Source organism: Lampetra fluviatilis, unplaced genomic scaffold (genome assembly GCF_964198595.1).
Source record: "Lampetra fluviatilis unplaced genomic scaffold, kcLamFluv1.1 SCAFFOLD_895, whole genome shotgun sequence".
NCBI lineage: Eukaryota > Metazoa > Chordata > Hyperoartia > Petromyzontiformes > Petromyzontidae > Lampetra > Lampetra fluviatilis.
Window position 1 is genome coordinate 5912 of NW_027621623.1, and position 13538 is coordinate 19449.

Here is a 13538-nt window from a genome sequence, read left to right on the forward strand (position 1 = left end):
CTGCTGCTGCTTCTCATGCTGCTGCTGCTGCTTCTCATGCTGCTGCTGCTACTATTTGTAACGCTGCTGCTGCTGATGCCGACTGCAGGTTGCCCCACGACTCTGCGGAGATTCTGGGGCTGCCACGTGACTTCCTTCCAGCCCCCACCCCCCCCCCACCCCCCCCACCCCCTCCCCCTCCTCCTCGTCGAAGTCGTCGTCGTCGCTCTCCTCGTCGCTGTCGCTGCCGGCGCCACCACCACCACCACCAGCAACACCACCACAACCGCCACCAGCACAACCACCAGCAGCGCCAACACAGCAGCAAAGTGCCATGGGCACGGGCGGTGGTGGCGGTGGTGGTGGCGGTGGTGGCGGTGGTGGTGGTGATGGTGGTGGTGGTGGCGGTGGTGGCGATGGTGGAACTGGCATCGACCTCCTGTCGGAGATCTTCGAATCGCTGGGGGCCATTGGCGACTACGACGGCGATGGGACTACGAGCAGGATGGGCAGGGCCGTGTTGTTAGGCCACCACCACAACCACCACAACCACCACCACCACCACCACCGTAGCGGTGGTGGTGGCGGTGGTGGTGGCGGTGGTGGCACAACGACTGCGGTGGTGCAGAGGGGGGCGGTGAGTCTCTGCGACCTCCGTGGCGATGACTACGATGGCTACGATGGCTACGACGATGATGGCGATGATGATGGCGATGATGGTGATGGTGGTGGCGGTGACGATGGTGGTGATGGGGGTGATGGGGGTGGAGCGATGGTGGGCCAGTGGAGCAGGACGGCGAGGCGCAGAGAGGGAGATGATGGAGACCGAGCGTCACTCTTCCAGGTGCGTACAACAACCGTGGTGGTGGTGGGGGTGGTGATGGTGGGGGTGGTGGTGGTGGTGGTGGTGGTGACGGTGGTGGGGGTGGTGGTGGGGGTGGTGATGGTGGGGGTGGTGATGGTGGGGGTGGTGGTGGTGGTGACGGTGGTGGTGGTGGTGGTGGGGGTGGTGATGGTGGGGGTGGTGGTGGTGGTGGTGGTGACGGTGGTGGGGGTGGTGGTGGGGGTGGTGGTGGTGGTGGTGGTGGTGGTGACGGTGGTGGTGGTGATGGTGGGGGTGGTGGTGGTGACGGTGGTGGTGGTGGTGGTGGGGGTGGTGATGGTGGGGGTGGTGGTGGTGGTGGTGGTGGTGACGGTGGTGGGGGTGGTGGTGGGGGTGGTGGTGGTGGTGACGGTGGTGGTGAAGTTGCTACTGATGATGATATTGCTACTGATGATGCTACTGATGATGATGATGCTACTGATGATGGTATTGCTACTGATGATGATGATGGTGGTGGGCGTGGTGGGGGTGGTGGTGGGGGTGGTGGTGGTGGGGGTGGTGGCGGTGGGGGTGGGGGTGGTGGTGGTGGTGACGGTGGTGGCGGTGGTGGTGGTAGGGGGGGTGGTGGTGGTGGTGGTGGTGGGGGGTGGTGGGTGGTGGGTGGTGGTGGTGGTGACGGTGGTGGTGATGACGGTGATGGTGGTAGAGGTGGTGGTGGTAGTGGTAGTGGTGGTAGAGGTGGTGGTGGGGGTGGTAGTAGTAGTGGTGGTAGAGGTGGTGGGGGTGGTGGTGGTAGGGGGGGTGGTGGTGACGGTGGTGGTGATGGCGGTTGTGGTGGTGGTGGTGGTGACGGTGGTGGTGGTGACGGTGATGGTGGTAGAGGTGGTGGTGGTGGTAGTAGTAGTGGTGGTAGAGGTGGTGGGGGTGATGGTGATGATGGTGATGTTATTCCCCCTCCCGGCAGTTCGCAACGTTCGACGTCATCGCCGAGGAGACAAACCCAACATCCGGCTCCTCCCCCCTCACCACCGCCACCACCGCCACCACCACCGCCACCACCACCGCCACCACCGCCACCACCGCCACCACCGCCGCCACCGCCGCCTCTCCGTCGTCTCCGTTCGACTTCCACTTCGACGTGTCCATGGACTTCCACTTCGACTTCCACGCGGAGCCCGAGTGCCGCCCCTTGCCGAACGTGAGGCCCCCGTCTGGTCCAGGGCCTCCGTCTAGACCAGGGTCCACGTCTAGACCAGGGCCCACGTCTGGTCCAGGGTCCACGTCTAGACCAGGGCCTCCGTCTGGACCAGGGCCCACGTCTGGTCCAGGGCCCACGTCTGGTCCAGGGCCCACGTCTAGACCAGGGCCCACGTCTAGACCAGGGCCTCCGTCTGGTCCAGGGCCCACGTCTGGTCCAGGGCCCCCGTCTAGACCAGGGCCCACGTCTAGACCAGGGCCCACGTCTGGTCCAGGGCCCCCGTCTAGACCAGGGCCCACGTCTAGACCAGGGCCCACGTCTGGTCCAGGGTCCACGTCTGGTCCAGGGCCCACGTCTGGTCCAGGGCCTCCGTCTAGACCAGGGCCCACGTCTAGACCAGGGCCCACGTCTGTGGAGGCTGTGGTATTGCCAGGCCGCTGGTGCGAGCCGGCACGGCACGCCGGGGCCAACCGCAACAACTCCAACGGTGGACCGGCAACGTCACCAGCTGCAGCTCCGAATCATCATCATCATCATCGTCATCATCGACATCCTCCTCCTCCTCCTCCTCCTCCACATCATCATCATCATCACTCTCCTCCTCCTCCACATCATCATCATCGACACTCTCCAACTCCTCCACCCCATCATCATCAACATCATCATCATCACTCTCCTCCTCCTCCTCCACCCCATCATCATCATCGACACTCTCCACATCATCGTCCACATCATCCACCGCCACCGCCCCCTCCTCCTCTCTCCGACCGCTCTCCGGCGCGCAGGAGAAGCCTCTTGGAGGAGGTTCTGGAAGCTGCGAGTCAGCGGCTACAGACGTCGGTTTACCTAGGTGATGGTGGTGGCGGTGGCGGTGGTGGTGGCGGTGATGGTGGTAGTGATGGTGGTGGTGATGGTGGTGGTGATGAGGCCTTGTGGCCACGTGGCGTGCGAGCGTGTCGAGAGAGCGGTGGGACAGAGCGATTCGGTTAGGGGAGGGGTCAGGCTGGAGAGGGGTGTGGTGGGAGAGCATCGTCATCATCACCGTCGTCATCGTCATCATCATCGCCATCGTCACCATCACCGTCATCATCACCATCATCGTCATCGTCGTCGTCATCGTCGTCATCACCACCATCATCGTCATCGCCATCATCACCATCATCATCGTCATCATCACCATCATCATCATCACCATCATCATCACCACCATCATCATCACCATCATCGTCATCATCACCATCATCATCATCACCATCATCATCATCACCATCATCATCACCATCATCATCACCACCATCATCACCATCGTCATCGTCATCACCATCATCATCACCACCATCATCGTCGTCATCGTCGTCACTTGAAAAATAAGAATCGGTTTAAATGCCCTTTCTGGCAATAACAACCGGTGTTACTGATGATTGTTTTGTTTTACCCTTCTATCTGGCAACAAAGCTGACACCAGTTTTTTTTTACAAGGAGTCGTGTTTGCATTGACCACAATACCTGCGGTCGGAATGCAAACAAAACACACAACTCTGATAATGTGTGTGCACTGTCCTTGAAATTGATTGGTCCACACCCGAGACAGCTTTTCTTTGAGCCTAGTCTCACATGGTGTTGGACCAGATGACTCCTTGTAAAAAAGGTGTCAGTTTTGTTGCCAGATAAAAGGGTAAAAAAAACAATTATCATATTTTGCTACTGCTGGCAAAGGAGGTTCCAATGGTGTAAACGCTTCACCCAGAGCTCTCATACTCTGATGCTGCATTGTCTTTGAGTTGTGCGCCTTTTGGCGTCATCTGGTCCAACACCATGTGAGACTGGGCTCTAAGAAAAGCTGTCTCGGGCGTGGACCAATCAACTTCAAGGACAGTGCATACATTATCAGAGTTGTGTTTTTTGTTTGCATTACGACTGCAGGTATTGTGGTCAATGCAAACATGACTCCTTGTAAAAAAGGTGTCAGTTTTGTTGCCAGATAGAAGGGTAAAAAAAACAATTATCATATTTTGCTACTGGTAAAGGAGGTTCCAATGGTGTAAATGCTTTACCCCGAGCTCTCATACTCTGATGGTGCGTTGTCTTTGAGTTGTGCGCCTTTTGGCGTCATCTGGTCCAACACCATGTGAGACTAGGCTCTAAGAAAAGCTGTCTCGGGCGTGGACCAATCAACTTCAAGGACAGTGCATACATCATCAGAGTTGTGTGTTTTTGTTTGCAGGTATTGTGGTCAATGCAAACATGATTCCTCGTAAAAAGGTGTCAATTTTGTTGCCACATAAAAGGGTAAAAAAAACTATTATCATATTTTGCTACTGGCAAAGGAGGTCCCAATGGTGTAAAGCGGTGTTACACTTTGCTTATTTCGGTAAAGTCTACGTAGAAAGAAAATAAATGACATTTGAATTCATTCTAGATTTGAAGCTTTCGTGACTGCAAGGATTCATATTCTTAGGGTTTTTTTTCGGTAAAGTCACGTAGGTAAAGAAAAATGTAAAATTAATATAAGTAAAAATGTCATTTATTTAAATTCAACGTCCATTTATTTCCCTTCTACGTAGACTTCACCCAAAGAACCACAGAGTAATTCCGGCAGTCACGGAAAGCTCCACGTCAAGTCTTAACAACGAGTGGTTTCAGATGAGCGATCGCCAAATGGATGATACATTTCTTCAAGGAATCAAGTCACTCAACAACAACAACAACAACCGCCATTCGCCACTAAGTGGCGGTGACGTCACCACGACGCTTGTGCCAGGCCATGTGCACCTTGAGGCTACCACGTGAAGTGTCGAACGCCCGCTGGCAGGAGGAGGTCACGGGGCAGACCCAGCAGGTGCCACGGGTCGACTGACCGAGATGACCGAGACGACTGGCTGATGCACCACCTGTGCCCCTACTGTGCCAACTGTGCATTCTACCACACACACACAGGACTAAAGTGTTATGATGCATTGCCTGCATCGCCCCCCCCCCCCAACCACCTATTTTATCTTCTATATAAATCTTCTGGCAAGTTTAGGCGTCAGTGACAGAACGACACACACACACAAAACTGTGTGTTTGTTATCTAATTAAACTTTCATAGTGGGGGGAAAAGTCAGCACTGTACGTGAGTGGTTGGAGGCATGACGTCATTACACACGAACGCGGGCTGAGCTGTGCGTGATGACTGCGCGTCCATGTTTGTGAGGGGCGCGCCTCTGGTTGGCTGCTTGGCCCCGGTCACGTGACGCACTTCAACCAATCCGTGGCGCGTTAGTCACAGGATGACAGAATGGCAGACCTGGGTGTTGATGTATTAGGATTATGCATCGTGTCCAATAACAAACGTCTCTATTTCTTTCTAGATTTGAAGCTTTCGTGACTGCAAGGATTCATATTTCTTAGGTTTTTTCGGTAAAGTGACGTAGGTAAAAAAGATTAAAATTAATAAAATAAAATAAAAATCACGACGTTTCGGAGGCAACACAAGCTTCCGTCTTCGGGTGGAACCGTCACAGCACGATTGCTGTATCAAGTAAATGAGAAATTCCAAGAAAACAGTCCTCGTATATATACTGGTTGAGGGTGGGAGGAGCCAAGGTAGGCACCTGGATATTATTTTTGTGAGGTTCGGTGCGGCTGAAGCACGCTGTTAGGAATGAGCCTTTGTTGTGTAAACTACGTGCGGATGATATACAGGTGCGTGTAAATGGGACTGAGCCTTTTGTTATGTAGAGGTGGTGCGGCTGAAATCGCTGCCAGGAAATGAGTCTTTGTTGTGTAGAAAGGTTAACTGGGCCTTTTGTTATGTAGAGGTGGTGCGGCTGAAATCGCTGCCATGAAATGAGTCTTTGTTGTGTAGAATGGTTGACTGAGCCTTTTGTTATGTAGAGGTGGTGTGGCTGAAATCGCTGCCAGGAAATGAGTCTTTGTTGTGTAGAAAGGTTAACTGAGCCTTTTGTTATGTAGAGGTGGTGTGGCTGAAATCGCTGCCAGGAAATGAGTCTTTGTTGTGTAGAATGGTTGACTGAGCCTATTGTTATGTAGAGGTGGTGCGGCTGAAATCGCTGCCAGGAAATGAGTCTTTGTTGTGTAGAATGGTTGACTGAGCCTTTTGTTATGTAGAGGTGGTACGGCTGAAATCGCTGCCAGGAAATGAGTCTTTGTTGTGTACAAAGGTTAACTGAGCCTTTTGTTATGTAGAGGTGGTACGGCTGAAATCGCTGCCAGGAAATGAGTCTTTGTTGTGTAGAATGGTTGACTGAGCCTTTTGTTGTGTAGAGGTGGTGCGGCTGAAATCGCTGCCAGGAAATGAGTCTTTGTTGTGTAGAATGGTTGACTGAGCCTATTGTTATGTAGAGGTGGTGTGGCTGAAATCGCTGCCAGGAAATAAGTCTTTGTTGTGTAGAATGGTTGACTGAGCCTATTGTTATGTAGAGGTGGTGTGGCTGAAATCGCTGCCAGGAAATGAGTCTTTGTTGTATAGAATGGTTGACTGAGCCTTTTGTTATGTAGAGGTGGTGTGGCTGAAATCGCTGCCAGGAAATAAGTCTTTGTTGTGTAGAATGGTTGACTGAGCCTATTGTTATGTAGAGGTGGTGCGGCTGAAATCGCTGCCAGGAAATGAGCCTTTGTTGTGTAGAATGGTTGACTGAGCCTATTGTTATGTAGAGGTGGTGCGGCTGATGTGACGTGGCACTGCCTTTGAGACTGATTGGCCTACGCCAATGAGGCGAACAGCAGCAAAGACGATGCCCCATGCTCGTCACAGTATCGTCAGAGTACAGGTGCCCATCTTGGTTTTTTTCGGTAAAGTCATCACGTAGAAGGAAAATAATAAAATAATATAAATAAAACATTAAGATACAATTCTCACGACGTTTCGGCCACAACGCAAGCAGCCGTCCTCGGGTGAAGAACAGGTCTGTCGGAAAGACAGCGTTTGAATGGGCACCACCAAGCTTGGCAGCGTATATTTAAGCTGCTGGGCTAGAGAGGGAAGGGCGCCTTGACAAAGGAATTTGCATATCAACAGAGGAATTTGGCATATTTATGGAAAATGCTGATATGGGATTAGTCACTACTTGTGGAATGCGTAGGAGGTGGGCGGGGGGGGGTCTCAAAGTCATATTATGCCCGTGCATTGTGTAGGATTAGCAGCAACAAAGGGAGGAGGTAGGCTTAGCGTAATAAAGGGAAGGAATTTTAATAGTAAGGAGCTGCAGCAGCCAAAAACGACGCTCCGACTCGGGGCATTTCGATCTTACGATGGCGATATCGATTCGCCAAAATTTGCCATCGACAACCCTAAACATCGTTCAAGTGCGCAGACGACGGACAGAATCTCGGCGAGTACAGTACAATGTGATACGTTACGAAGCATTCAAAGCGTGCGTGACACGTAGCTTTAGCGATTTCATTCGAAGGTTACCGCGATAAATGGCTCTGTTTTGCTAAATTATCGCCGTTCTTTAAGACTCCTGGGTAGGCCGGGCCACAGAGGTCGCAACCGGGTACCCGATACCCGGCCGGGTACGGGTGCGGGTAGACCGTGAGTCACTGGTGAGTCACCGTTTGTCACTCATTTCCCAACGTCTTGTCTCTTCTCACAATTCAAGTTCCTAGAATCAACCCACCCGCGCCTGCAACATGGCTTCATCCCAGAGGTCGCAATCGGGTACCCGATACCCGTACCCTACCCGTACCCGGCCGGGTACGGGTACGGGTACCCGGCCGGGTACGGGTAGGGTACGGGTACGGCCGGGTACGGGTACCCGTTTGCGACCCTGTATCTTACTTGATACAGCAATCGTAGCTGTGACGGTTCCACCTGAAGACGGAGGCTTGTGTTGCCTCCGAAACGTCGTGAATTTTATTTTTTTACTTTCATAAATTTGTATTAATTTTTATTTTATTTTCACCCACGTGACACCACCGAAAAAACCTGAGAGTGTGAATCCTTGCAGTCACGAAAGCTTCAAATCTAGAATTATTTCTGGCGACTCCGTCCCCACGGCGTGTTGCGAACGCCGTGGGCGACCGATTTGTTTTGCGCAGAAGAAACGAAACTTTGAATTTCGATTTAAAGCTTTCGTGACTGCAGGGATTCATCTTCTTGGTTCTTTCGGTAAAGTCGCCACGTAGAAGGGAAATAATAAAATAATAAAAAATATAACGTAATAAAATATTTTATTATGTTTTATTTTTTATTATTTTATTATGTTTTATTTTTTTATTATTTCCCTTCTACGTGACTTTACCGAAAGAACTAAAATATTTTATTATGTTTTATTTTTTATTATTTTATTATTTCCCTTCTACGCGACTTTACCGAAAGAACCAAGAAGATAAACTTTGAATCTTCGATGAGCGCATCGCGTAGAGCTCGTCGAGAGGAATGTATCGCCGCGCCGTTCGCCTTCGACAGACTGTAAAATTACGTCACAACTCAGTTCATGTGAGAGCCGGGGGCTTATGGGAACCCCGGGATCACTTAGAGCTTGGGGTGAGCGGCTGAGATGTTGACTCCCTCGCCCGGTACGCAGGAGGTCGTGGGTTCGATCTCGGACTCTGCGAGATGTTAACTACCTTGCCTGGTACGCAAGAGGTCGTGAGTTCGATCTCGGACTCTGCGAGATGTTAATTACCTTGCCTGGTACGCAAGAGGTCGTGGGTTCGATCTCGGACTCTGCGAGATGTTAATTACCTCGCCTGGTCTACAAGAGGTCGTGGGTTCGATCCCTGACCCTGTGAAATGTTAACAACCTCGCCCGGTACGCAAGAGGTCGTGGGTTCGATCCCGGACCCTGCGAGATGTTAACTACCTTGCCCGGTACGCAGGAGGTCGTGGGTTCGATCCCTGACCCTGCGAGATGTTAACAACCTCGCCCGGTACGCAGGAGGTCGTGGGTTCGATCTCGGACTCTGCGAGATGTTAACAACCTCGCCCGGTACGCAGGAGGTCGTGGGTTCGATCCCTGACCCTGCGAGATGTTAACTACCTCGCCTGGCACGCAAGAGGTCGTGGGTTCGATCTCGGACCCTGCGAGATGTTAACTACCTTGCCCGGTACGCAGGAGGTCGTGGGTTCGATCTCGGACTCTGCGAGATGTTAACTACCTTGCCCGGTACGCAGGAGGTCGTGGGTTCGATCTCGGACTCTGCGAGATGTTAACTACCTTGCCCGGTACGCAGGAGGTCGTGGGTTCGATCCCTCACCCTGCGAAATGTTAACAACCTCGCCCGGTACGCAGGAGGTCGTGGGTTCGATCTCGGACTCTGCGAGATGTTAACTACCTTGCCTGGTACGCAGGAGGTCGTGGGTTCGATCTCGGACTCTGCGAGATGTTAACTACCTTGCCCGGTACGCAGGAGGTCGTGGGTTCGATCCCTGACGCTGCGAGATGTTAACTACCTTGCCTGGTACGCAGGAGGTCGTGAGTTCGATCTCGGACTCTGCGAGATGTTAACAACCTCGCCCGGTACGCAGGAGGTCGTGGGTTCGATCCCTGACCCTGCGAGATGTTAACTACCTCGCCTGGCACGCAAGAGGTCGTGGGTTCGATCTCGGACCCTGCGAGATGTTAACTACCTTGCCTGGTCTACAGGAGGTCGTGGGATCGATCCCGGACCCTGCGAGATGTTAACTACCTTGCCTGGCACGCAAGAGGTCGTGAGTTCGATCTCGGACTTTGCGAGATGTTAACAACCTCGCCCGGTACGCAGGAGGTCGTGGGTTCGATCCCGGACCCTGCGAGATGTTAACTACCTTGCCTGGTACGCAGGAGGTCGTGGGTTTGATCTCTGACCCTGCGAGATGTTAACTACCTTGCCCGGTACGCAGGAGGTCGTGGGATCGATCCCTGACCCTGCGAGATGTTAACTACCTTGCCCGGTACGCAGGAGGTCGTGGGTTCGATCCCTGACCCTGCGAGATGTTAACTACCTTGCCCGGTACGCAGGAGGTCGTGGGTTCGATCCCTGACCCTGCGAGATGTTAACTACCTTGCCCGGTACGCAGGAGGTCGTGGGATCGATCCCTGACCCTGCGAGATGTTAACTACCTTGCCCGGTACGCAGGAGGTCGTGGGTTCGACCCTGGACCCCCGCGGGATGTTAACTACCTTGCCTGGTACGCAGGACGTCGTGGGATCGATCCCGGACCCTGCGAGATGTTAACTACCTTGCCTGGTAGGCAGGAGGTCGTGAGTTCGATCTCGGACTCTGCGAGATGTTAACTACCTTGCCTGGTACGCAGGAGGTCGTGGGTTTGATCTCTGACCCTGCAAGATGTTAACTACCTTGCCTGGTACGCAGGAGGTCGTGGGTTCGATCCCTGGACCCCCGCGGGATGTTAATTACCTTGCCTGGTCTACAAGAGGTCGTGGGTTCGATCCCTGACCCTGTAAAATGTTAACAACCTCGCCCGGTACGCAAGAGGTCGTGAGTTCGATCTCGGACCCTGCGAGATGTTAACTACCTTGCCCGGTACGCAGGAGGTCGTGGCTAAGGGCTCGTGATAACGGTTACGGTTAAGACCCGGTTACGGGCGAGTCTTCATGGTTAGCCGTCACGGTTCGGTGTGGGGAGGGAGGCGGGCGGGGGAGGTGTTGGTGGTTACGTATATGCTGGAATTCTTTTGCACTGTGCGTACGTGCGTGGGCACTTTCAAATCGTCGTCTAGGTTTTGGCAAACTCGTTGTCTGTAGAGCTGCTGCCTCGTGTTGTTGTTGTTGTTGATGTGTTTGTTGTTGTTGTGTTTGTTGTTGTTGTGTTTGTTGGTTGTCCTTGACCCGCACCTCCGATTAGCCACGGTTGGCTACGTGTGGTGCCAAACAAGTTCAAAATACGCGTGGGGTTATGGGTCTCTGTGGGTCTCTGTGAGTCTATATGGGTCTCTGTGGGTCTCTGTGTGTCTCTATGGGTCTCTGTGGGTCTGTATGGGTCTCTGTGGGTCTGTATGGGTCTCTGTGGGTCTCTGTGGGTCTCTGTGGGTCTGTATGGGTCTCTGTGGGTCTGTATGGGTCTCTGTGGGTCGCTGTGGGTCTTTGTGGGTCTCTATGGGTCTCTGTGGGTCTCTGTGGGTCTCTGTGGGTCTTTGTGGATCTGTATTGGTCTCTGTGGGTCTGTGTGGGTCTGTGTGGATCAGTATGGGTCTCTGTGGGTCTGTGTGGGTCTCTATGGGTCCATGTGTGTCTCTGTGTGTCTCTGTGTGTCTCTGTGGGTCTGTGTGGGTCTGTGTGGGTCTCTGTGGGTCTCTGGGTCTCTGTGGGTCTTTTCAGTTCTATGTGGGTGTCTGTGGGTCTCTGTGGGTCTATGTGGGTCTCTGTGGGTCAGTATGGGTCTCTGTGGGTCTCTGTGTGTCTCTGTGAGTCTCTATGGATCTCTGTGGGTCTCGTTGGGTCTCTATGGGTCTCTGTGTGTCTATGTGGGTCTCTGTAGATCTCTGTGGGTCTGTATGGGTCTCTGTGGGTCTCTGTGGGTCTGTATGGGTCTCTGTGGCTCTGTATGAGTCTCTGTGGGTCTCTGAGTCTCTGTGGGTCTCTGTGGGTCTCTGTGGATCTGTATGGGTCTCTGTGGGTCTCTATGGGTCTCTGTGGGTCTGTATGGGTCTCTGTCGGTCTTTGTGGATCTGTATGGGTCTCTGTGGATAAGTATGGGTCTCTATGGGTCTCTGTGGGTCTGTATGGGTCTCTATGGGTCTGTGTGGGTTTATGTGGGTCTCTGTGGGTCTCTGGGTCTCTGTGTGTCTCTGTGTGTCTATGTGAGTCTTTGTGAGTCTCTGTGGGTCTCTATGGATCTTTATATGTCTCTGTGTGTCTCTGTGAGTCTTTGTGAGTCTCTGTGGGTCTCTGTGGGTCTTTAAGGGTCTCTGTGGGTCTCTTTGGGTCTCTAAGCGTCTCTGTGGGTGTCTGTGGGTCTCTTTGGGTCTCTAAGGGTCTCTATGGGTCTCTGTGGGTCTCTTTTGGTCTCTGTGGGTCTCTAAGGGTCTCTATGGGTCTATGTGGGTCTCTGTGGGTCTCTGTGGGTCTCCGTGGGTGTCTGTGGGTCTTATTGGGTCTCTAAGGGTCTATATGGGTCTCTGTGGGTCTCTGTGGGTCTCTGTGGGTCTCTGTGGGTCTCCGTGGGTCTCTGTGGGTCTCTGTGGGTCTCTTTGGGTCTCTGTGGGTCTCTGTGGGTCTCTGTGGGTCTCTGGGTCTCTGTGGGTCTCTGTGGGTCTCTGCGGGTCTCTTTGGGTCTCTGTGGGTCTCTGTGGGTCTCTGTGGGTCTCTTTGGGTCTCTAAGGGTCTCTGTGGGTCTCTAAGGGTCTCTATGGGTCTCTGTGGGTCTCTGTGGGTCTCTGTGGGTCTTCATGGGTACTCCATGGTTCTATACATGGTCGCGGTGGTAGCCATGGTAACCATGATAGATGTGGTAGCCATGGTAACCATGGTAGAGTTGGCAGCCATTGTAACCGCGATAGATGTGGTAGTCATGGTAACCATGGCAGAGGTGGTAGTCATGGTAACCATGATAGAGGTGGTAGCCTTGGTAACCGCGATAGAGGTAACCGCGGTCGCCGCGGTAACCACGGTAGGTAACCAACGCCTGCAATAGAAACAAAAACGTTCTTTCCGTGCGAGTTTGTAAGTTTTAACAAAAATTAAAAATAAAACTGACGAATTAAAATCGTGGCGAGTGGTGGATGGTGGTGGGTGGGGGGGGGGGTGGAGGGGGGTGGGGGAGGTGGGGGGTGGGGGCTGGAATATTTTATTATTTAATTTATAAAAATAAAGTTTTTACTTAAAACTTTATTGATCGCAGGAATCTATTTTGTTCGGTTTTCTTCGGTAGAGTCACGGAGATGGAAAATAAAAAAAAATAACAAAAATTAAGAAAAAAAAAATTCGTCAAAAACTCTTCACGACGTTTCGATCGCAACACAAAGTGAGGGGTTGGGGTGGGGGGGGCTAAGCCTCCAACTGCATCAACAGCCGCGTTTGAATCACACTTTCTTATCATTACCGTTGTCACATTGTTATTAAAGCTTTATTTTGGTGATTCGAAAACACACAAATGTCTTCTTCTTGGTTCTTTCGGTGAAGCGACGTGGAAGGGAAATAATAAAATAACTGAAATTAAACATTAACTGCTTCATGGCACCATTGGAACCTCCTGTGCCAGCAGTAGCAAAATATGATAATTGTTTTTTTTTTAACCCTTTTTATCTGGCAACAAAACTGACACCTTTTTTTTTTACAAGGAGTCGTGTTTGCATAGACCACAATACCTGCGGTTATAATGCAAACAAAACACACAACTCTGATAATGTATGCACTGTCCTTGAAGTTGATTGGTCCACACCCGAGACAGCTTTCCTTAGAGCCTAGTCTCACATGGTCCTTGAAGTTGATTGGTCCACACCCGAGACAGCTTTCCTTAGAGCCTAGTCTCACATGGTCCTTGAAGTTGATTGGTCCACACCCGAGACAGCTTTCCTTAGAGCCTAGTCTCACATGGTGTTGGACCAGATGACGCCAAAAGGCGCACAACTCAAAGACAACGCACCAT

At 52.3% G+C, this 13538-nt stretch overlaps 1 protein-coding gene across 1 annotated transcript; it reads left to right on the top strand.

Annotated features, from left to right (window-relative positions):
• Positions 1-313: 313 nt before the first annotated feature.
• LOC144955495 (uncharacterized) lies at positions 314-3695 on the top strand. The gene is made up of 2 exons (XM_078885697.1): positions 314-823; positions 1767-3695. The coding sequence occupies exons 1-2, from the start codon at positions 314-316 to the stop codon at positions 2988-2990; spliced, it is 1734 nt and encodes a 577-aa protein (XP_078741823.1). The 3' UTR covers positions 2991-3695.
• Positions 3696-13538: the final 9843 nt, after the last annotated feature.

Bases quoted from the DNA above. Each gene is read 5' to 3' on its own strand.
- LOC144955495 (XM_078885697.1), top strand. From the start codon at position 314: ATGGGCACGGGCGGTGGTGGCGGTGGTGGTGGCGGTGGTGGCGGTGGT. The intron at 824-1,766 runs GTGCGTACAACA...CCCTCCCGGCAG, and splicing joins ACCGAGCGTCACTCTTCCAG to TTCGCAACGTTCGACGTCAT.